At 52.9% G+C, this 25289-nt stretch overlaps 1 protein-coding gene across 2 annotated transcripts; it reads right to left on the bottom strand.

Moving 5' to 3' along the window:
* Positions 1-236: 236 nt before the first annotated feature.
* Positions 237-22226, bottom strand: HNF1A (HNF1 homeobox A). 2 transcript variants are annotated; one of them, XM_008542315.2, is made up of 10 exons: positions 21254-22226; positions 14327-14526; positions 7513-7699; positions 6826-7067; positions 5760-5911; positions 5466-5667; positions 4570-4761; positions 3288-3409; positions 3060-3204; positions 237-1635 (listed from the first exon to the last, which is right to left on the bottom strand). In XM_008542315.2, exons 1-10 carry the CDS (start codon positions 21577-21579, stop codon positions 1508-1510), a joined length of 1896 nt encoding a protein of 631 aa, XP_008540537.2. In that variant the 5' UTR covers positions 21580-22226; the 3' UTR covers positions 237-1507. The 2 variants fall into 2 exon arrangements, with proteins under 2 accessions (XP_008540537.2, XP_070483178.1); XM_070627077.1 differs by having other exon boundaries at positions 237-2081; positions 21254-21860.
* Between the last annotated feature and the right edge of the window lie 3063 nt (positions 22227-25289).

Here is a 25289-nt window from a genome sequence, read left to right on the forward strand (position 1 = left end):
TACCTGTGGCCTGGGTTCCGTGCCCCAGGGGGTCTTGTGCAGGAAGGAGCAGAAGCTCAAGGTTAAGGTGAAACTCTGGCTCCACCACCTGGCCTCAGAGATTCAGCAGGGCAGGACAGGCACTGTGACATGTATGTGCTGGGGCCCGTCTCTCCTCAGGCCCCTGGCCCACCTCGGCCTCCCCCTGCCTGCCCAACACCCTCTGGGTGGTGTGTGGACAAGCAAGAAGTGTCCAATACGTTCCTCATTTACTTTACTGAAAGTTAAATAAATGTACAGGTGCGCCCTTAGCTGGCTGCCAGCTGCAGTGGGTACTGGTTCTCCCCTGGCCGCTTCCTCAATCCCAGGATGGAGGTAGGCCACTGAGGGCCGGGTTATCTGCGGCAGCCCCAGGGAGAAGAGGATACGGGTGCCTTGTCCCTCCCCATGCTGCTCAGGGCCTCGGGCTCCTCAGGGTGGCTGCAGACCGCCTGGCTCCCCATCCACAGCCAGCTGGGCTCCCAAGCTTCCAGGCGTCACAGGTGGCTCTGCTCCCTCTGGGTCCCTCAGTTCTGTGGCTGCTTAGGCCTTGCTGCCTTCTGAGCTCAGCAGCTTCTCCCTCAAACCAGGGAAGGGTCTGCAGGGCCCCAGAAGCCAGAGGTGCTGCTGCCCCAAGACCTGGGCTCAGCACCAGGCACAGAGTCACGAGGCTCCCGCAGGAGCACGGACAACTTCCTGGCCCTGAGGGGGGCTTCCCAGTAGAGGCAAGATGCCAGGCTGGCGTAAGAAGGCGTGATGCTCAGGAAGATGAATGTCCAAGAAAACTGGAGGTCGTGGGGGCCGAGAAGAGGGGATGGCTCAGGACGAGGGAAATTGGGAGAGCCCTGCGTGCCCTCCTTGTTAGCCTGAGCTCCCCTGGGGCTGGCATGGGAGCCCAGGTCCTGGCACAGAGGAGCCACGAGGACAGCTTAGGCAAGTGGGGGACGGGTAGGTGTAAATGGGCATGTGGATCAGTAGCTAGAAGGGGGCAGAGTGGAGTGGCCTGGTCGGGGCATAGGTGACAGAATGGTTCACGTTGATCTCGGGCCTCTCGGAGCTCAGCGACTCACAGCTACGCAAGCTTGTGTCCTGAGAAGTGTGGCTGCCAGAGTTTCCTTCGGGATGCTGGGCTCTCCACAGATTCAGGCTGGGGCTGCCAGAGTCCAAAGGCTGCCCCTTTCTGCTCCAAGTGACAAGATTTACCTGAGCAGCAGGGACAGTCCCTCCCGTGACCTGCTAGGAACAAGCTCTGCCTCCCAGCTCTCCACGGTCCCTTCTTGTGCAACGGAAGCAGCCCTCAGCTGCGCGTGCCTCAGAACCCTCCCTTTCTGGCGCCAGCAGACCAGGGTGGGGACCGAGGCACTGTTTTCCAGGGAAAGGCAGCAACCCCGTGGCAGCAAAAGTTTCTTAGGCTCAAATGTCCTCGTCACCCCCCAAGCAGGCCATGCAGGCCCCAGGGCCCAGCCCCTCCGGGAGGCGGTTGCCATGGTTACTGGGAGGAAGAGGCCATCTGCGTGGAGATGAAGGTCTCGATGACGCTGTGGTTCGAGGGCAGCAGGTGGCTGTGCCCATTGGAGGAGTCGGAGCTCTGGTACAACACCAGGCTGCTGGAGGACACTGCGGAGGCAAACAAGGCTGCTGGCTGCCTGCCAACCCGCCCCAACCCCACCTGTCCCTAGGGTCCTCGGGACAGGGGCAGTGGGGCCTCGCCACGTCCTGAATCACAGCAGATAACAGGAACCCCAAAGTCAGACCTACCCTCGGGTCGTCTGATCCCCCAGGCAGGCTCCAGGACCAACCAGGGAGTGGCCTCCTCAGGACATTTTGGTGGGAGCATTAGAGAAGCCGTGGTGAGGGGGTGTGGTGGTGGTTTGCTTTAGGCGCCAACTCGGCTAGGCAGGAGTACCCAGTCACTGAAGCAAACACTGATCTAAGTGTTGCTCTGAAGGTGTGCACATGGTTTACACCTACAGTCAGTTGATTTTAAGTAAAGATTTCCCTCCATAATGTGGGTGGGCCTTATCCAATCAGTTGAAGGCCTTAAGAGCAGAAGCTGAGGTTTCCTAGAGAAGAAGGAATTCCGCCTCAAAACTGCAGCATTAATTCCTGCCCTGTCACCAGCCTGCTGGCCTGCCCTACAGCTTTCAGACTTGCCAGTGTACCCCCACAGTCATGTGAGCTCATTCATTAAATATATAAACATTCCTATTGGGTCACCATCTCAGGAGAACCCTGCCTCAGATGGTGAAGAGAAAGGCCTTTGAGTTTGGACCTAGTAGCTGTCGGAGGCAAGGCCAAGGCCCTCCACTCCTTGAGTGTCTGCTTTCTCATCTATAAAATGGGCTGATGAAGTGTGCCTCATGGGTAAGCATGGGGCCTGGACTGTGAGCCCTAGGGAACCGTCACTGCAGCCACCAGGGCCGGATGGAGGAAGCTGAGGCCCACAGATGGGGAGCAGCTTGCCTAAAGTCGCACACTTGGCAAGCGGCTGCCCCAGGCCTCAGAGCCCAGCAGCCTGACTCCAGGGTGCCTGCCCTTCACCATGACAGGGTGGGTCACAGACTCAGGTCCTCAGAGAAAGGAAATGAAGGGCTGAGTGGGACGTGGTGGCCTGGAGAGTGCACGCTCCGTTGTTGCTGTGTGGGAACACGAGTCCTTCCAATATTGCAAGAGAAGCCAGAGAGCTGGTCTTCTTTATGCAAGCTCCTGATTTCAACATTGGCACTGAATTCAAAGCGTGCTAAACCCTGAGCAAACCACCGCCTCCGTGAGCCACTTGCGGCCACAACAAGCCCACTTCCGTCATTATTAGCCCCCGCTGCCTCTCGCCATTACTTAATCTTTTTCCTCACCCGAGTCACTGAGATGTTCCTGTAAGATGTGCCCATTTTCCTGTGGTTTCACACCCCGCCCGGCTCAGTTTAGAGGAGCCCAGGGTGCCCTCCAGTGCGGGTCTGGGGCCGCCTCCCATTGAGCCCCAGCTGCCGCATACCTTGCCCCCTGACTGGGCAGCGAGCAGGGAGCAGGGAAGGGCTGCTCACCGGTGGGGCTGGTGCTGAGCCGATGGGCCGGCTGCAGGTGCTGGATGCCCGCAGAGTCCTGGCTGGGGATGTGGATGGTGGTGGCCTGTGACACCGGAGGATGAAGCCCGGACTCGCTGGAGGCCTCAGTGTCTGTGGTGAAGACCTGGGAAAACAGCAGCCTCCTGAGCCGCCGGCTGTGCTCTGGGGAGGGGCCCGAGGAGGATCGAGGGCAGGCCTGGGCCTTACCTGCTTGGTGGGTGTGAGGCTGGCAAGGGCGCTCAGGTTGGTGGTGTCGGTGATGAGCATGGTCTGCGGAAGCAGGCCCGTGTGGGTGTACTGGGCCACCTCAGGCTTGTGGCTATAGAGGGCTGGCCAGGAGGGAGGAGAGAGAGGAGGACACGACATGGCACCCTGGGCTGAGCTGGAGCCCTCCCAGGAGGGCCTCAAGGCTGGGTGCTCTGGGGGAAGTGGGGTGTGGGCCTTGGTGAAGGGCCCGATGGGGCACTGGCTGAGGACTCAGGGCTGATTCCCAAAACTGGGAGCTCCAGACAGAGGGATTGGACCTCTCTCCCCAGCTACAGGAGCCTGCTCAGCCTGGCTTGATGGAGAGAAGCCGGGAGGAGGCTAGCACCCAAACCCAGCTCCTCCCGTCACCTGGAGATGACACGTGAAAGGGAGTAGGAGGCACAGGTGCTGCTGTGCCAAGTACAGGCTCGGGGGGAAGGGCGGTGCCCCTGCTAGGGTGGGCAGGGCGGAGGGCAGCACATCTCCGCCTCCAGGACCCCTCTCCGAAATGTAACCCAGAGTGCCACCTACAGCCCCCACCCCCACAAAAACGCCCATGGACACCAGCAGGAAAACACACCAACCACACATTCTCACGCTGCGTCAGATAAAGTCATAACCACCCACATACACACTCACCCAAATACACACAGTTACACAGATCCACAGCCCCTTCTCCCCAGTTCCAAATGCCAGAAAGGTCTGGAAACCAACAGGTTTTCCTAAGGTTGGCACTGGAGCTCATTGGGTGGCAAAGTGTGACCTGAACCTGACGTGAGGTGATGCAAGTCTGTATTAACCTGCCTTGTGGAATTCTACCTTTTGCCGCAGAGATAGCAGAGCTGCCCCAAACCCTGCTGGGAGTCTTATGTAATCCATGGTCTGGCCACCACGTTACATTTCCAAACCCTGAGAATACTGAATTCGGAAATACGTGTGGCCCCAAGGCTTTCAGAGAAAGGACTGGGACCTGTACTCCCACTCGTGAGCGTGCACACGCAAACACCCGGGTGTGCCCACTCATACAAACCTGCACACACGCGTGGCCACACATATTCACACACTGAAACGTTTTCTGGTCACAGACACTCATCTGAGCACCCGCAGACCACCCCATCACAGAAGCACCTGCATTAGTACCAGACACACACGGAGACCACAGTATCTGCTCAGCCGCCCTTCCTCCGTCCACATCACCAGCCAACCTCTCCCCCCACCCCCCGCCTGGGGCCGGGGCGCTCACCGTGGGGGCTCTGCAGCTGGGCCATGGTGGCCATGAAGGGGCTCTGGGCCACGTGGCTCTGCACAGGGGGCATGAGTGGCTGCTGGTAGGAAGGGTGCAGCGGCTGAGAGAACTGGACCGGCTGCAGGGTGGTCAGGCTGCTGCCCATGCTGTTGATGACCGGCACGCTCTGTGCCTGCGTGGAGGCCAGGCCTGGGGCAGGAGGGGCAGGAGTCAGCCAGGCCTCCTGCCATCTCCACTGCCTCCCCAGGCCCAACCCAGACCCTTGGTGGCATCATCCCTCCCTCCCTGAGCCAGTGAGTTGCAGGAGGGGACAAGGCAGACAGGAAATACCTTTGGGTTAGGACCTGTCACTAACTTACGTGGCCTTGGCAAGTCACTCCCTGTCTCTGAGTCTCTAGCTCATTATATGGGCAAGGAGTATGTCAAACTAGGTTCCCTGGAGCCCTGGGGTTCCACAGCAGTGCAAAGGCCCTGAGGCTTAACTCTCTGTTCCCCTCTCCCAGCAGCTTCCTATCTGTTTCATATATTGAGCTTCCGTACAATAGTTCCTGCAAATAAAGTCTTCCTGGGCTTTAAAAAAAAAACCTAAAACCTAGAAAATTGTGACCCCCCCTTCCCTGCTCTGTTTTTCCCACAGACTTGTGCCTCCTAAAGCACTATATACTGTCTGCGTTATGTTCACTGTCTGCCTCCCCACTGGGTCGCTGAGATCTTGGTGTGTTTGTTGCTCTTGTATATCCCTGAGGTAGCACAGAGCCTGGCACAGAGGAGGCACTCAACAAAAGCATGAATGAATGAATGAATGAATGAGTCCCAGGGGCTCTTCCAGCTCCTGGATTCTGTAGGAGCCCCATGAACCCCCTACTCAGATGCCCTCTATCCCCACAGCTTACCAATGACCAGGGTGGAGGCGCCTGTGTTGGTGAACGTGGGGCCGAGGGAGGCAGGCTCCCCAGGCCCGATGGCCATCACCCCAGGAAGCGAGGCCATGATGAGGTTCTGGGGCTGCTGGTTGAGGCCTGGGGATGTCTGCTCCAAGCTGTGCAGTGCTGTCAGGGTGCTGACAGGGGGCAGGGGGCCCCCAGTTGCTGAGACCTTGGAGGGGAAACCAAGCTGAGTCAAGGTGGGGCCTCAGCCGAAGGAAGATGGGATTGGAAGGGCCTTCCTCCACTGGGGGGAGCACTCACCAGCTTGGCTTCAGTGCTCAGCAGGCTGTGACTGGGCTCCAGGCCTGTAGGGGACACTTGGTGCAGGGGTGCAGACACTGTCACCAAGGGACCGCCGCTGCTTGAGGGCACTTCTGCCCCCTCACTGGTTGCAGGCTGTCCATAGCGCACACCTGGAGTGGGAACAGTGTCCAACCTCAGCACCCCACTTTCCTGCTCACCTCCCAGGTCCCCATCACCCCAAACCACTTCGGTTTGCTTGCGCTATCTTTATGCAGCCAGCACACTCTGCTTGAGTGACCACCTCCTGCCAGGCCTTGCGTTGGCTGCTTCCAACTCCTTGAACACAAGGGCTAAATTTTATTAGTTCTGCACCCCCACACCCACCCCCACACCCACTGCCTAGTGCTACACCTGATATACAGTAGGTACACAATAAAAGACAACTGAACCAAACTAAACTGAGGCTAATAAAATTAAACTGCAGTGATCTGAGTTGAATAGAATGAACTTGAATTAGTTGAATGAAACTGAATCTAGTTGAATTGAACCTGAAGTGAATTGAGTTGAATTGAATCAAATTGAATTGGATTGAATGGAACTGAGCTATACAAAATTAACTGAATTTTCTTGAATTACATCTAATCAAACTGAATCAATTGGGAATTGGATTGGATTAAACTGTACCAAATTTAAATGAACTAAATTGGATTATAATGAGTTGAACAGAATTGAGTTGAGTAGAGTTGAACTGAAATGAATTGAGTTTGTTTGATCTGAAATGAATGGATTGAATTGAAGTAACCCAAATCAAGCTAGGTTGGAGTGGATGGAATGGAGTGGATGGAATGGAGTGGATGGAGTAGAGTAGACGGAGTTGAGTGGGGTGGAAGGAGTGGAGTGGAGTGGATGGAACAGAATGGTCAGTGGAGTGGATGGGGAGTAGTGTAAACAGAGTGGAGCAGAACCAAACTGCTGTGCTAAGAGGCTGGGCAGCTGCTGCCACTGGGGTGCTCCCCAACTTTCCCACCTACCGCCATGTCCCCTCTGCCCACAGTCCCAATCCCCCTGCCCATATAGCACTCACCATGGACCTTACTAGGGGAGAGGGCAGGTGGGGGCAGGCCCGGGGAGCTGTGGGCAGGCAGCGCAGGGCCCGGGCCTGGTCCCGGTGGCGGCCCACTGTATGTGTCCATGGCCAGCTTGTGCCGAAAGGCTTCTTCCTTGCGCCTATTGGCAAACCAGTTGTAGACACGCACCTCCGTGACGAGGTTGGAGCCCAGGCCCTGTGCCTGCGACGGTGACACCCCCCTCTGGATGCACTCCGCCCTGCAGAAATGGCCACTTGTGAGCCTCCAGACCAGGCACAAAGGAGCCCTCTCTTGGGGCTTCGGGGAAGGCTCTGGGAAGTGGGGCTCTACCTGAGTGTTTGAGGAGGCAGACCTGAGTTCCAGTCCCAGTTCTGCTGTGTGACCTTGAGCAAGTGACTTAGCCTCTCTTAGTCCCTCCAATCATAAAGTGAGCAAAATAGCCATAGGGTTTAGTGAGGATGAATGAGATGAGCAGCCACTCAAGGGTTGCTTGGGTCGGAGGGGGCTGAGTGCCAGGAATGGAGCTAGGTTTCAGACACTGAGCAGGAGTTGAGAACTCCTGGGCCAACAACAGGATCTCTCAGGACTGGGGAGTCTCCCCCAGGACCCAGAGCCACCCTCCCCTTCCCCAGCCTGGCCCCAGCCCAGGCCAAACCAGCCCTGCCAACCGCCAGCCGTTCTACCTGTTGCACTCCTCCACCAACGCCTCTCGCTCCTCCTTGCTGGGGTTCTTCTGCCTCTCGTAGGCCTGGAACAGGATCTGCTGGGATGCTGGGCCCCATTTGAAACGATTTCTCCGCCCCTTCTTGGTTGGTAGCTCATCGCCCGTGGGCTCTTCAATCAGCCCCCCCTGCCCTGCGTGGGTGAACTCTGTAGGCACAGAGAGCCATAAGCAGGGCATCAGCTACTCCCACCCTCCCACATCAGTTCATCTGACCATGCCCCTGATTCTTTCTCATTCCCAGGGTGCTGAGCCAGAGGAGCTTCCAGCTAGAACTTAGAATATCATTTAATCCAGTGATGGCAAACACACAGCACACTTGCCACCCCTTTCTTAACATGTGTCCAAGGCAGACATCACTAATCAAGCCCCGCACACTTTTCTACTGAGCCAAGATATAAACTCACAATCCTTCTCAAAACAAGGCTCCAGGTAAGAATCACCATTTGTTCACATTTGACAATATGCCATCCCATTTTACAGATACGGAAGCTGAGGTTTAGAGAGGTTAAATATTTTCCCATGGTCACACAGTAGACCAGAACCTTGAACCATATCCCCTGAGTAGATTCAGAGCTATTTTCAACATTCCAGACTTGGAAATCCAGGTTAAAGTGCAAGTGTTAGCCAGGAGAGAAGAGACCCACCCAGCCCTTGTCAGCTTCTTCCACTTTAATGGAAACTAGTTTATCATTATCTCTGAGCAGGCCACCAAGCGTATGGGACAGCCAAGTGCCAGGACAGAAGGAAGATTCTGAGTCAGGGGCATAGCAGCAGGAGTGCCCTTGCCATCTGAGTGCCAAGAGCAGAAGCAGGCACCAATGCTCCAGCGGGGTTAGACCCATCAACAGCCAAACTGAGAAGACACTAGAAGCCCGTTTGGCACAGATTCTATCACTCTCAGCAGCTGTGGCTTGAGCTCCTGCTCATGCTGACTCTCAGTTGGCCATCTTGCCCGGCAGGGGGCTGGCCCAAGATCTGGAGTACAGGACACTATGACTTAGCCCAAAAAACTAAAATATTTCAGCTTAAAAAAATTACCCTGTCGTTAATCTCCAAAATATATGATGAACTCACACAACCGAACAACAAAAAACAAACAGCCCAATCAAAAATTGGGCAGAGGATATGAACAGACCTTTTTCCAAAGAAGATATACAGATGGCCAATGAGCACATGAAAAGATGTTCAACATCATTAATCATCAGGGAAATGCAAATCAAAACTACACTAAGATACCACCTTATGCCTGTTAAAAAGGCTATAATCACTAAGACTAAAAATAAGAAATGTTGGAGAGGGTGTGGAGAGAAGGGAACCCTCATACCCTGCTGGTGGGAATGAAAACTGGTGCAGCCACTATGGAAAACAGTATGGAGATTCCTCAAAAAACTAAAAATAGAACTACCATATGATCCAGCTATCCCACTACTGGGTGTCTACCCATCAACTTGAAATCAACAATCCAAAGTAACATATGCACCCCTATGTTTATTGCAGCATTATTCACAATAGCCAAGACGCAGAAGCAACCCAAGTGCCCATCGACTGATTGGATAAAGAAGATGCAGTATATATATACAATGGAATACTACTCAGCCATAAAAAAAAGACAAAATCATTCCATTTGCAACAACATGGATGGGCCTGGAGGGTATTATGCTAAGTGAAATAAGCCAGACTGAGAAAGACAAACACCGTATGACTTCACTCATGTGTGGAATATAAACAAACACTTGGACAAACAGAACAGTTCAGGGGTTACCAGGGGAAAGGGGGGTGGGGGGTGAGCACAGGGGGTGAAGGGGAGCACTTATATGGTGACAGACAAGAAATAATGTACAACTGAAATCTCACAATGATGTAAACTATTATGAACTCAATAAGAAAAAAGTTACCCTGCCAAGGTCATGAAAAATAAGGAAAATCTGAGAAACTGTCACAACCAAGAAGAGACTAAGAAGGCACAACTAGATGTAATATGTCTACAACTGGATGGGATCCTGGACCAGAAAAAGGACATTAGGGATAAACTGAGGAAATCCGAATAAGGTATGGACTTTACTTAATAATAACGTATCATGTGGGTTTGTTAATTGTGAGAAATGTACCTACTAATGTTAATAATAGGGAAAACTGGGTCTGGGGTATATGGGAATTCTCTGTACCATCTGCCCAGTAGTCCTGAAAATTTAGATTTATTCTAAAATTAAAAGTTTTTTTTTTTAATTGCCAAACATGCGAAGCAGATAACTTACCCTGTTGGGGATTTGATGGGAGAAGTTCAGAGAACACCTGGCAAGAAAATTACATATAGCAGCAACAGCTAATGTTTTTGCTTTCTCAATGCCAGGCATTTCTACAAATTGCACCTTCAGGGCAGCTCTGCAGAGTAGATGCTATTTTATCCCCACTACACGGATGGGGGAACTGAGTCACAGAAAGGATAAACAACTTTTCCAAGGCCACACAGCTGACAAGTGGCAGAGCCAGGATTTGAAGCCAGGCAGCCTGGTTCCAGAACCCTACACTTAGCCACTATAGCACACTGCCCCTTCTTAAATAGGGCCCTTCTCATTCAGTTCAACATCTGTTCATTCTCTGAGAATTCCCCAGTGACAGGCACCTGCTTTGCCCGCATAGCATCGTTTCCTCCTTCTTCAGAAACAGCACCCTGATTCTCTTTGGGGCTCCCTCTCCTCCCTTCCCAGCCCATCTGGGTAAGGTGAGGTGACCTCACTCTGGCCAAGAAGAACACCACATCCCCCTGGCCACTGTGATTGGTTCATGGATCTTCTCAATAAATGGTGCTGGGTAGTCAGTTACACAGGAGAGGAAATGAATTTGGGCACCAGTACCTCCATCTGTAAACTGAATCGAAAGCAACTTGTGAAAAAAAAACCACGGGGGCCAGCCCCTTGGCCGAGTGGTTAAGTTCGCGTGCTCCGCTTCGGCGGCCCAGGGTTTCACCAGTTCAGATCCTGGGCACAGACATGACACTGCTCATCAGGCCATGCTGAGGCAGCATCCCACATGCCACAACTAGAATGACCCACAACTAAAATATACATCTATGTACTGTGGGGATTTGGGGAGAAAAAGCAGGGGAAAAAAAGAAGATTGGCAACAGTTGTTAGCTCAGGTGTCAATCTTAAAAAAAAAAAACAGCAAAACCATGAATCCCGACTCTACCTCCTGCTGTACACAAAAATCAATTCCAGCTGGACTGCACCTCTAAATGTGGAAAGTAAAACAAAGCTATTAGGATAAAATATAGGAGACCATGTTCATGACCTTGGGTTAGACAGAGATTTCTTAAACAGGACAGGAAAAGCGCTAACCATAAAGAAAAAAATTAAGAACTTCTGTTCATCAAAAGATATCATTTCAAATATATAAAGCAACCCACAGTGTAGGAGAATATATTTACAATGCATACTCTTGAAAAAGAACTTGCAGTATATTTTTTTAAACTTTTACAAATCAATAAGAAAAAAGCAGACAATCTGAAAGAAAGATGGGCAATCTGGAACAGGCACTTTTTTTTTGGAGGAAGATTAGCCGTGAGCTAACACCTGCTGCCAATCCTCCTCTTTTTGCTGAGGAAGACTGGCCCTGAGCTAACATCTGTGCCCATCTTCCTCTACTTTCTATGTGGGATGCCTGCCATAGCATGGCTTGCCAAGTGGTGCCATGTCCGCACCCGGGATCTGAACCAGCGACCCCCAGGCCACCGAAGCGGAACGTGCGCACTTAACCGCTGCACCACTGGGCCGGCCCCCTAGAATAGGCACTTCTTAAAAAGGTTTTCCAAGTGTCCAATAACCATATGAAAAGATACTCAACATAAGGAGTCATCAAGGAAATGAAAATTAAAACCACCATGCAATAGCACCACACATCCAGCATGGCTAAAATAAAAATGACGTTACCAAGTGTCGACAAAGCTGTGGAGCTCCTGGAATTCTCAAACACTGCTAGTGGGAGTGCAAATTGATGACTATTTGGCACTATGTACTCAAGCTGAGCTTATGTATATTCTTTGATTCAGTGATTCCACACCTAATAGAAATATGTATACACATTCAGTGAAAGACGTGTCCTGGAATGTTCACAGCAGCACTACCGGCAATAGCAAAAACTCAGAAGCCATCCAAATGTCCTTCAAAGAAGAAATAATACGTACATTGTACTCACACAATGGAATATTCACATGCAGCGATGAGAATGGCCGACCTACAATGACACGGAACCGCACAGAGGGATCCCACAAACGTAATGTTGAGTGAAAGAAGGCACTGCATGACTATATGACTGAGTTTATATGAACTTCAAAAACAGTCATAGTTAGCCCGCAGGGCTAGAAGTCAGGATAGTGATTGTTCCTGCCGGCGGGAGGGGGGCTTCCGGGGGTCTGGTAATAGTCTCTCTCTTACCTGATTGGGAGTTACATCAGTGTGCTCGCTTTGTGAAAATTCATTAATCTGTACCCTTAGGATTTGTGCACTTTTCATATGTTAGACTTTATTTAAACTTTACATTATTAAAAAAAAAACTCATTCAGCTGGAAAGAGCTAAAAAGAGGTGCACATTTCCCCCTGAGGTTGCTAAGCTGGCAGGATGGCAGCCCAGAGCTCCCAGGGCCATCTTCGCCTACGGGAGGAGAGCCTGTCTGAGAATGAGGCCAACATAAAAGACAACAGAGCCTAGAGATGCTGGATCCAGCCATGCCTGAAGAAGCCATGGACTCTTCATATCCAAGAGCCAATAAGTTCCCTTTTTTGCTTATATCAGTTTGAGAAGGGGTTCTGTCCCTTGTTACCAAGAGTCCTAATACTTCAGTCATATCTTGAATGTTCTGCATCTGGAATTTTCCAATGTCTCCTTTAAAGTTAAAAATTCTCAGGGGAAGGCTATTTGGGCCACAGTGTGCTTCTTTATTCCCAGCTCTGGGCTGAATCTTTGATTGCATTTCGAACAGTTCTCTCAGTAACACATATGCGTTTAATTTAACATTGTAAATTTCTTCCAGTGACGGTCTGGGGAGGAGACAACCCCCTCCGAAGCAAAACCTAGTTCTAACGGATTTTCAAAATAAGTCTCTATTGTTCTCAGACAAATTATAACAGTACGAAAGTGAACTTTTTTGGTAAGTTTTTTCTGAGTGTGTATTCCAGCACAGTAGGAGGTGAACATGCCAATCACTGGAGTGAGGGCCAGGCGTGCAGTAAGGATGAGAGATGTCTATGGTGTGCATTATTTTTTTCCAACAGTGATTTTTACTGTTAGTGGGAGTGTAAATTGTCACCACGGCCTTGTAAGGAACTATGGGAACATCTATCATAGATTTTAAAGTACCTACTGTGTGACCCAGTTTTCCACCTCCAGGAATTCATCCTGTAGACACACTCTCATGTGAGCGCGAACGTATCCAGAGAAGGATGTTCTTTGAAGCAGTTGTTTCTAATAGAAGATTGGAAAAACCCTAAAAGTCCTTCAGTAGGGGGCCAGTTAAACAGATAATGGCGCCCCCAAGTAACAGAATAGCTAGCAGCCCGCCCAAGAGTAGGGGAAGGTTATCTATATTATATATTACTAGCCGATGCTTAAAATATCTCTGAAAGGATCCATGTGACAGTGGGAATGCCAGTGGCTGCTTTAGAAGAAGGACACCTAACTTTTATTGGAAAAGCTCTATTTTTTTTCTTTTTTTAACTAAGTATATATTGTCTTTTTATTTTTTATTTATTTATTTATTTTTCCTAAAGATTGGCACCTGAGCTAACAACTGTTGCCAATCTTTTTTTTTTTTTCCTGCTTTATCTCCCCAAACCCCGCCTGTACACAGTTGTATATCTTAGTTGCGGGTCCTTCTAGTTTTGGGATGTGGGACGCTGCTTCAACGTGGCCTGACAAGCAGTGCCATGTCCGCGCCCAGGATCCGAACCCTGGGCCACCGCAGCGGAGGGCGAGAACTTAACCACTCAGCCACGGAGCCGGCCCCTATATTGTCTTTTTAAAAACCTGGATAATTAATTTAAAAATTATCAAAAAAATGTTTACACATAGACAAGCTCAAAAGTGTGAACACGTCCTTGGGATTTTGTGGGGTGTGAGGCCTGAGCAAGGAAACCCACCATTCCCTGAATAATAGTGTGCCCAGGTCTTCCTGGGTCTGCAGTGGAGGATTCCCTGAGTGTACACCTCGCCTCTGAGCCTTTACTCATGCTGTTCCTTCTGCCTGAAACACCCTTCCGTGCATCTCCATGGGTCAAAATTCGACTCACACTTTAAGACTTCGTCACTAGGTCATACGTATTTCTAATGTGATCCTCCCTGATGTCCCTGCCTCCCTGAGGAAGAATAGATGACTCTCGCCTCCTGCACCAGCTCAACACTTTGAAAGGCCTTACGGAGTACGCGGTGCTGGGCCTGCACACAGTGAGTGCTCCCGAGACACTAGCGCTTGTTGTTGTTATCACATTATAACTCCCGTCTCACTGTATCATCCTGATTTTTTCTCCTGCTTCCCCTCTACACAGAGGGCTCCTGGAAAAGCCGGGACCCAGTTCGTGCATCTCTGGATGCCCAAGACCAGCCCTCCTCGCCCAGGGGGCCTGGCGCAGAAGAGGTAATAGACGCTGGTGGGGTCCCGCTGCCTTCCTCTGTCTGCCCAACCGAGCGACGGGGCGGGGAAGCTTCCGGCCCCCACCCTCGAGCTGCGGAGAGCCCCGAGCCCTGCCGGGGAAGACGGGCTGCGGTCGGTCATTACTTACGCTGGGCCACCTCTCGCTGCTTGCGGACATACCAGGTGTACAGGGCGGCTCGCTTCTGCGTCTTCATGGGGGTGCCCTTGTTGAGGTGCTGGGACAGGTGGGACTGGTTGAGGCCGGTGGTGTCGACCACCTCCCGCTGTGGGATGTTATGCTGCTGCAGGTAGGACTTGACCATCTTTGCCACGCGCCACGGGTCCTCCCTGGGAAGAGGGCAAGGATAGGGCTGCTCAGGCGGGGCTGGGGTTCCGGGGGCTGGGAGCCCTGTGCTCCTGGGGGTAGGGATTGTGAATGAAAGCGGCCATGGAGCCCAGGGGCCTGCACCCTCACTCAGGGACAGGGAGGTATGGGCACTCGTGCCAGGACACAGACACACGGATATGGGGATAGAGACTGGCAGACATGTGGTCACAGGCCCCAACTAGTCCCACACAGACATGGGAACAGATAAAAGTTTAGAAACATGGACACGCAGACACATCTGTATGTAGACGTGAACAGACTCCCACTGGAAGCTGCAGAAGCCAGATGGGGAGGGTCCTCGCCTTTGTGCCTCCTTTAAAGATCCTCCCCTCGTCCTACCTGGAAATGTTATTTGTGGCTGTGTCATAGCCACTGGGAGAGCCTGTAAACACCTTGAGGGAAGGAACTTGTGGTTTTCAGCACCCAAAATAGCCCTGACATAGAGAATGCCCTTGATGAATGCATGAACCGATGAGTGGATGGAGGGATGATAAAGTGGATGGGTGGATGGATGGATAAATAGGATGCTGGATGGGTAGGTGGTAGATGATGGATGGGTAGATGGATGGATGGTAAGGTGGATGGATGACAGACACCTACTGAGTCTGAAAACAAGGAGAGAAACACAATTCTCCCACTTTACCGGGGCCACTGAGGCAAAGAGCATTTGCGTTGTATCTCTTGCCCAAGGTCACAGCCCAATCCCACCTGAGGGATTCAGTTCTAAGTTAGCCCATCAGGTAAAAATCACTTAGGGTCAAAATGCCTCCTGAAAATCAGCACTGAACCCTGGGCAGTGGCCCAACCAGCTTCCCCACAGCACTGGGGCAAGTGGCTGGTTTTTCAACAGAGTCCCAGGTGAAGAGTTAGAGGTTGGCATTCAGAGGCCTTGTTGGATGGAATATGGGAGCATCTAAGTACCAGAATGGCACTTTGGGCTGAGAGTCCCTCACTAGAGAGACTCAGGGACCTGGGGCCATCTATACTCATGGCCTGTCCTCCACTCAGTGTGTGGGTGAATTGCCTGTACTGTATAAATCCTTCTCTCTCTCCCTCGCTTGCTCTGTCTCAACCCTCTCTTCACCATCCTCTCCTGAGCTTATATTACAAATGTGTGTCCAATAAATGCAGCTCAGGACAAGTGTTGAAACTGGCAGAACCAGGATTTGAACCCACATCTCTGCGATTCCAGAGCCTGTGCTCTCACCCCCTCGACTCAGCAATTTCCTTCTAGAATTTGAGTCTTCTGCTGTTTGCGTGTGTGACAAGTGTAGGAGGCGATTCGTGCCACGATGCTTGCCACAGCAAAAGACTGGAAACAACCAAAGTATTCAGCGAAAGGGCGCTGATTAACCAAATCATGGCGCCTCCGGATGATGCAACCGTAGAAACCCACTGAGAAAGCTCTGCGTGCGCCCAGACGGAACGGAGTTTGTCTGGTGGGTTTGCTGTGCTGCTATTCGCATAAAATTTAAAGTGGGATGAAAGAAGATTTCTACATCTTTGCTTGTGTTCACATGAAATGCCGGAAGGACACAGAAAGAACTGGCGAAGCGTCCACAAAAGGGGAATTGGGTGCTGGGGACAGGGGAAGAGGAATGGTGTTCCCTGTTACTCTTCTGTGCTTTTTAATGATGTAGTATAGCCTAATATTATGTAATATACTACATATGCATAAATGATACTTAAAACTGAGTTGTAAAACACTGAAAGCAAATAACCCCCCAGCGCTCTGAAGTCCGCGCACACTGCCTGCCCCCCGGCCCCTCTCTTCCTGCTCAGAGAACCAGCCTCGGGTCACCTGCTGACAGTGCTCTTCTCAGACACCAGCGCACGGAGCCTTCATCAGCTTCGGCCCTCTGACTTCCTCCTTTTATATCAGCACTTCCCATAGAGGCAGGGAGGCTGGAGGGTGGGGACAGATACGTCTAAATGGTCAGCACGCAGCACAGCAAAGTCCCATTGGTGTGAGAATGACAGCCGTGGGGATGAATGATCCCTGAGTGTTAACTGTGGGCCAGGCACTGTGCTAAGAGCTGGTCACATAAATCTTATAATAATCCTAGGAACTAGGTACTCCTTGTATGCCCATTTCACAGGGGAGAAATGGGCATACAGAAGATGAGACTCAGAAAGATGGGCACTTGCAAGGGGACCTGGTTGGGACTCAAGAATACTTCACTTTGCTGGGGCCCCCAGACCTCTCCCGAGTTCCTGTCTCCCCAACTCTCAGGGGCCCCACGGTTCCTCTCCTCTCTGCCTCCCCCGCTCCCTGGGTGCCAGTCGGAGCTGGGAGGGAAGGGCAGTACAAAGTCCAGCCTTGTGCTTCGTGGCAAACATGTTTATCTGATTCTGGAGCTGGGCTGCCCGATGGCCCCCTCCTCCCCCAACCACAGTCTCACCCTCCTGAGCATTCCTCCCTCCCTCCCGGCTCTCTTCTCCAGAGAGAATAAGCTCCGTCTGCCTCTCAGTAGGGCCTCTCCGGGCTCAGACTAAAGATGCACTATCTGTCACTGTCCATCTGACTCCCTGGTTCTGTCTGTCTTTGCGTCTCTTTCTCTGCCTCCTTCTCTCTGTGTCTCTCTTGTTCTGTCTCTGTGTGTGTCTCTCTGTTGTTCGCTCTGTCTCTTTCTCCTCCCCCTACTATTCACACACGCACACGCAGACGCACACACACTCGGTCTCCAAGGACCTGACTCTTTTCAGGACAGTTTCCCCAACTCAGAACTGACAGGCCACGTCTCCAGGTATCTCCTGCTTTCGCTCTCGTGGGTTTGAGAGTCAAGCCAACCTGGGTTCACATCCCACCACTGCAACTTCACACATGATGTGTGCAAGCCCCACATCTTCCTGGTAACACGGCGGTAAACCCACGCCTGCCTCGCAGTGCTCCCGGGAGAACTGAATGGGTTTCAAATAGGAGTGAAACTAGCGCAGGGCCTGGCACACAGGAAAGACTCAGTAAGTGGAACGATATTGTCATCATCATCATCCAGGATGTAGTCTTGGGACCCCCGGACCCACAGCAGAGGGGAGGGGGCCCAGGAGAGGCGAAGACCTGCCCATATCTCCCTCCTCCCGCCTCCTGCCAGTTCTGGGGTCAATCACAGGTACAATGTTTGGCCTTTTGCTCGCTGGCCCCTGGGGTTTCAGGGGGTCCAAGGGTGTGGAGCCGGGAGACCAGCTTGCAGAGCTTCATCTGCAAGGGCGAGCTGAGTTTGAAGCCCAGCCCTGCCACTCACTGTCCAGGTGGCCTTGGGAACTTGCTTAACCTCCCCGTGCCTCAGCTTCCTCGACTGTGACATGGGCAGATCATATTTGAGAGGTTGTCAGGAGGAGAAAAAGGGTTGCGTGCCTTTGCAGGCCCCCCGCCAGCTCTAGAGCCCTGCATGGAAGTGAGTTGATGGTGACGTCAGCAGTGCGAAGGACTGGGGAGGCTGACGGGAGAGATAAACCGATCAAGGACAGGCCTGCAAACTCAAGGGCACCGTGCAGACTGTAGGCTCAGGAGGACCTGCGTCTTAGTCCCGGTCTTACTACTTTGTAAAGTGCCTCGGGCAAGTCACTTTGCCTCTCTGAGCCCTCATTTGCTCCTCTGTAAAATGGGACCACTGTTAATAACATCCGTTTATTGCACTTATGTGCTATTCAACCCTGTGGGGCCCTGCAGAGGACACTGGGGCCCAGAAAAGTGAAATCCCTCCCAAGCTAGGAGGAGGCAGAGCTGGGATTCAAACCAGGATCCCAGAGCCAAGATTCGGCAGGATGGCCGCAGTCAGGGATGTCAGATCGTCCCACCTTGGCCACTGTTTTCCTGAGTCTCGGGGCCCAATCGGGAGGATCAGAGAGCCTCAGGGTTGAAGTTTGAGCTGCTCCGGGACAGGGAGGACCTAGGAGGACCCCCAGGAAGGAGGTACAGATTCCTCCCTTGGCCATAGCCACAAATGTCCCCAGGCCTCAGAGAATCCTAGTCACTCATTCACCCACTGGGCTGGATATCAGGGGTAAGAGTGGTGAACAAGGCCACACGGGCGGGCCCTGCCCTTGAAGAGCTTCTATTTCACAGCAGGAGATAGAAAATAAACAGATAAACTAATAAGATCATCCTAAGTAATGATAAGGGACAGGAGAAAGTAAATGAAAGTAATGGACGAGAGAGTGACTGGAGTGGGCCTACCTTTAAATGGGGTGGTTTAGATGGCCACCCTGAGGAGATGACATTTGAGCAAAAGGAGGAGAAGAAATCAGCCATGGGAAGATCTGGAAAGAGGGTTCCAGGCAGAAGGAACAGCACGGGCAAAGGCCCTGAGGTGGGAATCAGCAAAGTCAATGTGACCGGCAGAAAGAGGGTGACCTCAGGAAGAGGTCAGGAAACAAGGGCAGGGAGTTTGAATTTTATTCATTGTCCAGGTAGGGAAACTGAGGCAGAAGGCGGAGAAGAAACTTGCCCAAGGTCACAGAGTGAACCAAGGATGGCGATCTGAGGGGAGCACTCAGGTTCCTGCTGTGGCCTCAGGCATAGGGCACCCCAGGGAGGCCTGGGACCCAGACCCACCCCTGCCTCTTCCCAGGCACTGTCTTCTCCAGAGAAATGGCTTCCACTAGAAGTCCTGCCTGGGCACCATCCTTTCCAGCCTCAACCTCCCTCACGGCCCAGGCCTTCAGCGGGGTCCCCCACCCCTCTCCTTCCGGTGCCCTGAAGCTAGAGGCCCCACTTTTTTCCCTCGGGGCGTTTTCAGATCCCTTTTGTTACCTGAACAATAAGTAACCCAGGTAGTTAGTTATAAACTCCGCAGGAACAAGGAGCTGGTTGATAATTTATAGCAACATCTCAAATTTAAATGGAAAGTAAATAGCATGCTGTTAGCATTAAAGAAAACCCAATCGGGGCAGGCGGGAAGCACTCCAGCCTCCTCTCGGCTTGGGGCGCCTCAGTCTCTCCCGAGCCCCTTCTCCCAACTGGGTGTGAGCCCCTCTCCCCTCCCGGCCTTCTGCTCAGCTCTGCCGCTCCAGGCCTCTCTCTCCATCTCCCCCGACATCCTCTCTCCTCCTCCTTGTCTCCCCTCTCTCCCTCGGCTTCCAGGTTTCTGCTGGTCCCCAGGGAGCCCTCTGACCTCTGCTCCCCCATCAAGTGCTGTGGATCAAGGCTTCCCCTCACCCACCATCCCACCAAAGGGGCCGCCGATCAAGAGGCCCCGTCCCACCAGGTAAGAAAGGCCCCGGGCTCCCCCTGCCTCCGCTCCCACTTGAAAGCCCCCATCCCTGCTGGGGCCTCAGCAGATCTGGCCCAGCCCCACCCTGCCAGGGTGGCCCTCGTCCTGGGTCTGGCGATGCCTGACACTTTGCCCCTCCCCTGCAGCCAGCGGGGCCCTTTGCCCTCCTCTTCCTGCCAAGTCAGGGGGCCCTGGCTGCTCCCCTGCCCGCTGCCCGGGACCTCACGAGGCCTGGCAGACCCTGAGGGCTCCCTGAGGCAGGATCCAGCCCTCCCCCACCCCAAGCTGGGATCAGGACCTTGGACAGAAAAGACATGGTCCCCTGGAGAGGGGCTCTTTCTCAGACACCTCCCCCAGGCACCCCGGTGGCCCCTGGACCCCAGTCTTGGCAACTGAGGGCACCAGAGTGGGTGTGGAATCCCAGCTGGGTGGCCTTAGTCAAGCTACTTCCCCTCTCTGGGCCTCAGTTTCCTCATCTGTGAAGCAGAGTTATCCATAGCCCTCCCAGGGTTCACCTCGACATTACCTGAAATTATACACGTGAAACCTCAGCACAGAGCCCAGGTGTTAGGATGGAGGTTAGAGAGCCTTTGGGGAGGGGCGGTCCCTGAGCCCCTGGGCCCCCCTTCCTCCATCCCCACATTCCCCATCCCCCACCCTACTGGGTGGGAGGTTGGTTGACCCAGGCCTCCCCAGGCCACCGTCCCTACAAGTTAATGATCACAGGCCTTATCAGAGCCTTTTGCCGTTTATAAATTTATAAAACAAAAGAGAAATAATAAAGCCCATGGGTAATTAGTAACCAGGTTAGCTCTGCTGAGGAGAGGGGAGGCATTGGGCTCAGACCCACCCAGTTCTGTGGGAGATGGGGAGCCAGCCAACGGATGGGGGTACAGAGCAGAAGTCCTCTAATGGTGCCTGAGGCTGTGCAGGAAAGGTGAGCAGCTCCCGCCCCGAGGTTCCATCCCCCTCAGGTAAGAAAGATGTGGGCTTTCTCCACTGAATGCTTGAGTGCCCAGGTCCCAGGGGAGTCCCTAAAACCCCGGCCTCAGCGCCCCCCCTCCCCAGCAGTGTATCCTGGCCCTTAGCAGAGGAGTTAGGGTTTGGGGACTAGAAGTGACCGTGGCGGCTAAAACTTTCCACTGGCCTCCATCTCTCCAGGCACTTACATTGTGGACTCTCTCGCTTTTTCCGATCTTGGAGCTCCCCTGGGGCATGTCCCCACTTCCCAAGCCCTGGGCTGAAAGCCGTGGCTCAGAGGGACTCAGACTCTGCAGAGGGCCAGCTAGGGGGCGGGAGGCTCCAACCTCTGAGCAAGGACCCCCCAACCCCCCACAAGCTCTCATGGGCCCTGTCTCCCTTCCCAACAACTAGGCTGAAGGCCACCTCTCATGGAACTTCAGCCTCAGAAGGGCTGGTCAGGAGCAGAGGGTGGGCGCCTTGGGAGCACGACTCAGGGAAGGGGGGTCCTTACTGCAGCAGGGTCTCCACCACGGCTTTCTGGTGGGCCGCCTCCTCGGGGCTGAGGTTCTCCAGCTCTCTGAGGATGGGTGGCGTGAAGTCTTCCCCATCGTCGTCCGTCTCGTCCTCGGAGCCCCTCGTCTCCCCAAGCCCATTGGGCAGCTCGGCCAGCTCCCCTCGGCCGCCGCCGCAGGACTCCCCCTTGTCCAGGGGGCCATCTCCAGCCAGCAGGTAGGGCCCTGGCTCACCCAACGCCTGGATCAGCGCCTCCTTGCTCAGGCCAGACTCGAGCAGGGCGGCCAGGAGCTCCGTCTGCAGCTGGCTCAGTTTGGAAACCATGGCTCCGCCACCCCTGGACCATGCGGCCCGGGGCCACCGAGCTGGCCGCCTCCCCCACCGTGGGGGCCGTCTCCTCGCCCGGCGGCCAGCAGGCAGGCACCAACCAGGCTCCTTGCACCCACTGTCCCCCCAAACCCCACCAGCCAAGCCCTGTGGGCACCCCCAACCCCCAAGGCTGGCCCCAGCGGCCAGTGAATCAGGGCCCCTGCCCGCTCTGTTTACATTGGAGCTGGGGAAATTCTCCAAGGTTCATATTCATCCGTGTGCTTAGCGAAGGCACTGGACTTTGGACTTCAGCCCCGCAGAGTGCAGGCCTCATGGCAGCGCGCAGGGCCGGGAGCCGCGGCCTGCAGTGGGAGTGGGCAGAGCTGAGGGTGGGGGAGGCGACGGTGGGGGCCCGGGCAGCTGGGATGGAAGGTGCTGGGAGCCCGGGCGGCCTTCGGGTGAGCAGCTCCAGATCTCACCCCCGGGACCTTGTAGGGGCGTCAGGCCGAGGCAGGAGAGCAGAAACAGCATGTTTACCCAGGGAACAGGAGCAGCAAGGCATTCTAGGCAGGTGGGCCAGCTCTCCTCAAGGGCAAGGCTAGGTCACATCCATCTTGTGACCCACCCTCAGGCCCCAAACCAGGCCTCCCCATCAGAAGAACTGTTGCCTGGCACAAGTCTACTGAGTGCCAGGGATGTTCTCGTCTGTAACGTGCGTCATGAGCTCATTGTGTCCCCTAACAGCTGTGAGTAGGTACAGGGACTATCCCCATTTCACAGAGGAGGAAACTGAGGCCCTGAGAGGGTAAGCAACTTGCCCAAAATCACACAGCTAGCAAGGGGCAAGAGGCAGGGTGGGAACAGGGTGAGGCCAGGTCAGGCACTCGACTCAGGGGTGAATTTTAAGGGGGTGCCAAAAAACTCAGTAATTGAGAAAAATACTTTGATACACTATATTAAAAAATCTACATGAATGCAAAACCCAAAAGAATTAAAAACATACGCTCCCACAGAAATTTGCACATGAATGTTCATAGCAGCATTATTCACAATAGCCAAAAAGTAGAAAAAACATAAATATCAACAGATGAATGGATAATTAAAATGTGGGCTATCCATGCAATGGTGCCTTATTCGGCCGTAAAAAGGAAGGCAGAACTGATCCGTGCTACAACGTGGATGAACCTCGAAGATGTTATGCTGAGGGAAATAAGCCAGACACAAAACCCCACATATCGTGAGTCCATTTACATGAAATGTCCAGAATGGGCAAGTCCGTAGAGACAGAAAGTAGATGAGTGGTTGTCAGGGGGTGGGGGGCGGGGGGAACGGGGAGTGGCTGCTTAACAGGCATGGGGTGACTTTGGGGATAATGAAAATGTTCCAAAATTGATTAGGTGATGTTACCCAACTCTGTGACTCTACTAAAAAAGACTGAATTGTGCACTTTTAAAGGGTGAATTTTATGATATATCAATCAATAAAAAATATTTTTTTAATTAATGCAAAAATTCTGTGATGAACAAAATATCAACATTTTAAATAAAGACAGGCTCCGGCCCTCACTACCCTCCCCCTAATCCCAGCCTAATCCCTGGGTGAGTGCTGGTCCCTCACACCCCCACCCACCCCTTCCCTCCTCCAGAGCCTTGATAAAATTTCTGCACGTGTCCCCTCCGGTGGCCCTAAGCCCCCAGAACAGAGGCCGCACACCACTTCCTGGAGTAGGCAGGGTCGCGCTGAGGGGCCGCCCCCCAGGCTGGGGCATGTCCAAAAGTTCCGCATCTGTCAGGAGTCTGTAGAACCAGGGTCACAGTTGGCGACAGAGGAAGGGTGAAGGTGCTATTGGCCAGAAAACTCTCGCACAGCCAGGCAAGTCCAGAAGGGAGGAAAGGGGGCTGGTTGACAATGATAACTGAGCTCTCCGTCAGCTCAAATCCACCTTCTCAGTCTGTCCACTCCCACACCTGGTGCTCCAGCTCCCCTCACCCCGAATTACGTCTTCATTTTTTTTTTTTTTTTACATCTTCATTTTTGCACACACCTTCTAACATGCTGGGCAACTGCGCGGCCCAGCACAGCAGCCACTAGCCACGTGTGGCTACCGAGCACTGGAAATGTGGCTAACGCCTTCTGGTTGAAATGATAAAGTTTTTGATATATTGAGCAACATTTAAAAATTTTAAAGTAAAATTTAAAATTTTTTTATGTTAAAAATTAGAAAAATTGATTTCATCCATTTCTTTTTACCTTTGAAATGGTACTTCCAGAAAATTTCAAATTACATACGTGGCTCACATGATATTTCAGGTGGACAGCACTGCTGTATAATGTACTTACATATTATGTTTGTCATTCATGGTTCGTCTCTGTCTGCTAGAAGGTAAGCCCCCTGAGGGCAGGGTTCTTGTCTGTCTCGTTCACTGCTGTATTCCCAATGCCTAGATATTGCCTCGTATGTATATAGTAGGTGCTCAATAAATATTTGTGGAATAAATGAATGAATAGCTCAATGTCATTGCACACTGACCATGTATACTTAACTCTGCGCTAAGCTTTGTCATGTATTAAATTCTCAGAACGACTCTGTGAAGTAGGTAGTTATTCCCATTTTGCGGAAGAGGACACAGAGGCTCAGAGTCCCCCAGGATGATACTGATAGTTGACCCTTGGTAAAGTGGGACCCCCCACTTTTCTTCCAGTGCTTTCTTTTTCCTCCGGTGCGAGTCACTTTGGGGTCAGACGGCTCACTGCTGGGGGCAGACTTCTCAAGTTCAGGCTGAAGGACGGGAGGAAGCTGTGTCCTGTCCCTTTGCAGTTTCCTGGCTCTCCTGCTTGCTGTACCCCGCCAGGAGGCTGTCCCTCGGGTGACTTTTCACCTATAAGAGGGAACCAGGAGGCGGGAGAAGGGTGGGGCTGGATCCTTTGCACAGCTTTTTAACTCATTAATTGCAAGGTCCTCTGGCAGCCGGGGTGCCTCCGGGACTGAGGGTGGATTTGGTTGGGAAGTGGACCAGCGGTGGGTCGGGGGAGAGCCTCAGTGGGCCCAAGAAGAGAGGCCCCCCAGAGCCCAACTCCAGCTCCCAGGACACACAGGGGCTACTGTTCTGGGCCCCCTTAGTGGGGCCCCCTCTGATGAAAGAGAAAGGAAGTCAGGAGCCTGGCCCTGCTTCTCCGCAGACATGGAGGCACACGGGCAGACAGGGCCGCCCTGGCCCACAGTCGGGACAGATCTGAACTGACTCCGGGTCGGGAAGAGCAGTTCACCCTCCGAGAATCACGCGGGACCTAGTTTGAATTTCACTGTCCCCACACCCCGCCCCACCCCAACTCCCACTGAGTGGCTTCAGGCAAGTGAGTGAGCCTTTCTGGACCCATCTATAAAAAGAGGTGTGGATCTGCTAGGGCTGTAAAGAGCGTGATGGGGAAATTCCAAACTTCCTCCGTTGGCGCCACCCTTAACGTCTCCGTAACGTTTCCACCGCACCTCCTGCCTCTGTGAAAAAACTAACAGCTATGTTTACTACGCAGTGAGGTCAAAACAACTAATAAGTATTTATGTCTTAACAACTTACTAGCCTTTTGAAAACTGCACATAAATTGAAAGGAAAAAATGACATTTCCATTCCTTCCTAAATAATCATCACTAGTGGGTGGGCGGGCTTGTGGGGCTCCACACAACTGCTCGGACCTTGGAGTTAGACTGGACGGCACCGCCCTCACTT

This window comes from Equus przewalskii, chromosome 7, assembly GCF_037783145.1.
Source record: "Equus przewalskii isolate Varuska chromosome 7, EquPr2, whole genome shotgun sequence".
In the NCBI taxonomy this organism is placed as follows: Eukaryota; Metazoa; Chordata; class Mammalia; order Perissodactyla; family Equidae; genus Equus; species Equus przewalskii.

Excerpts from the sequence above, each read along its gene's own strand:
- HNF1A (XM_008542315.2), bottom strand. The coding sequence starts at position 21,579 with ATGGTTTCCAAACTGAGCCAGCTGCAGACGGAGCTCCTGGCCGCCCTG. Across the intron at positions 3,205-3,287 it reads GCCTCACACCCACCAAGCAG|GTCTTCACCACAGACACTGA; the intron begins GTAAGGCCCAGG and ends CTGTTTTCCCAG. Across the intron at positions 1,636-3,059 it reads GCTCAGCACCAGCCCCACCG|TGTCCTCCAGCAGCCTGGTG; the intron begins GTGAGCAGCCCT and ends TTGCCTCCGCAG.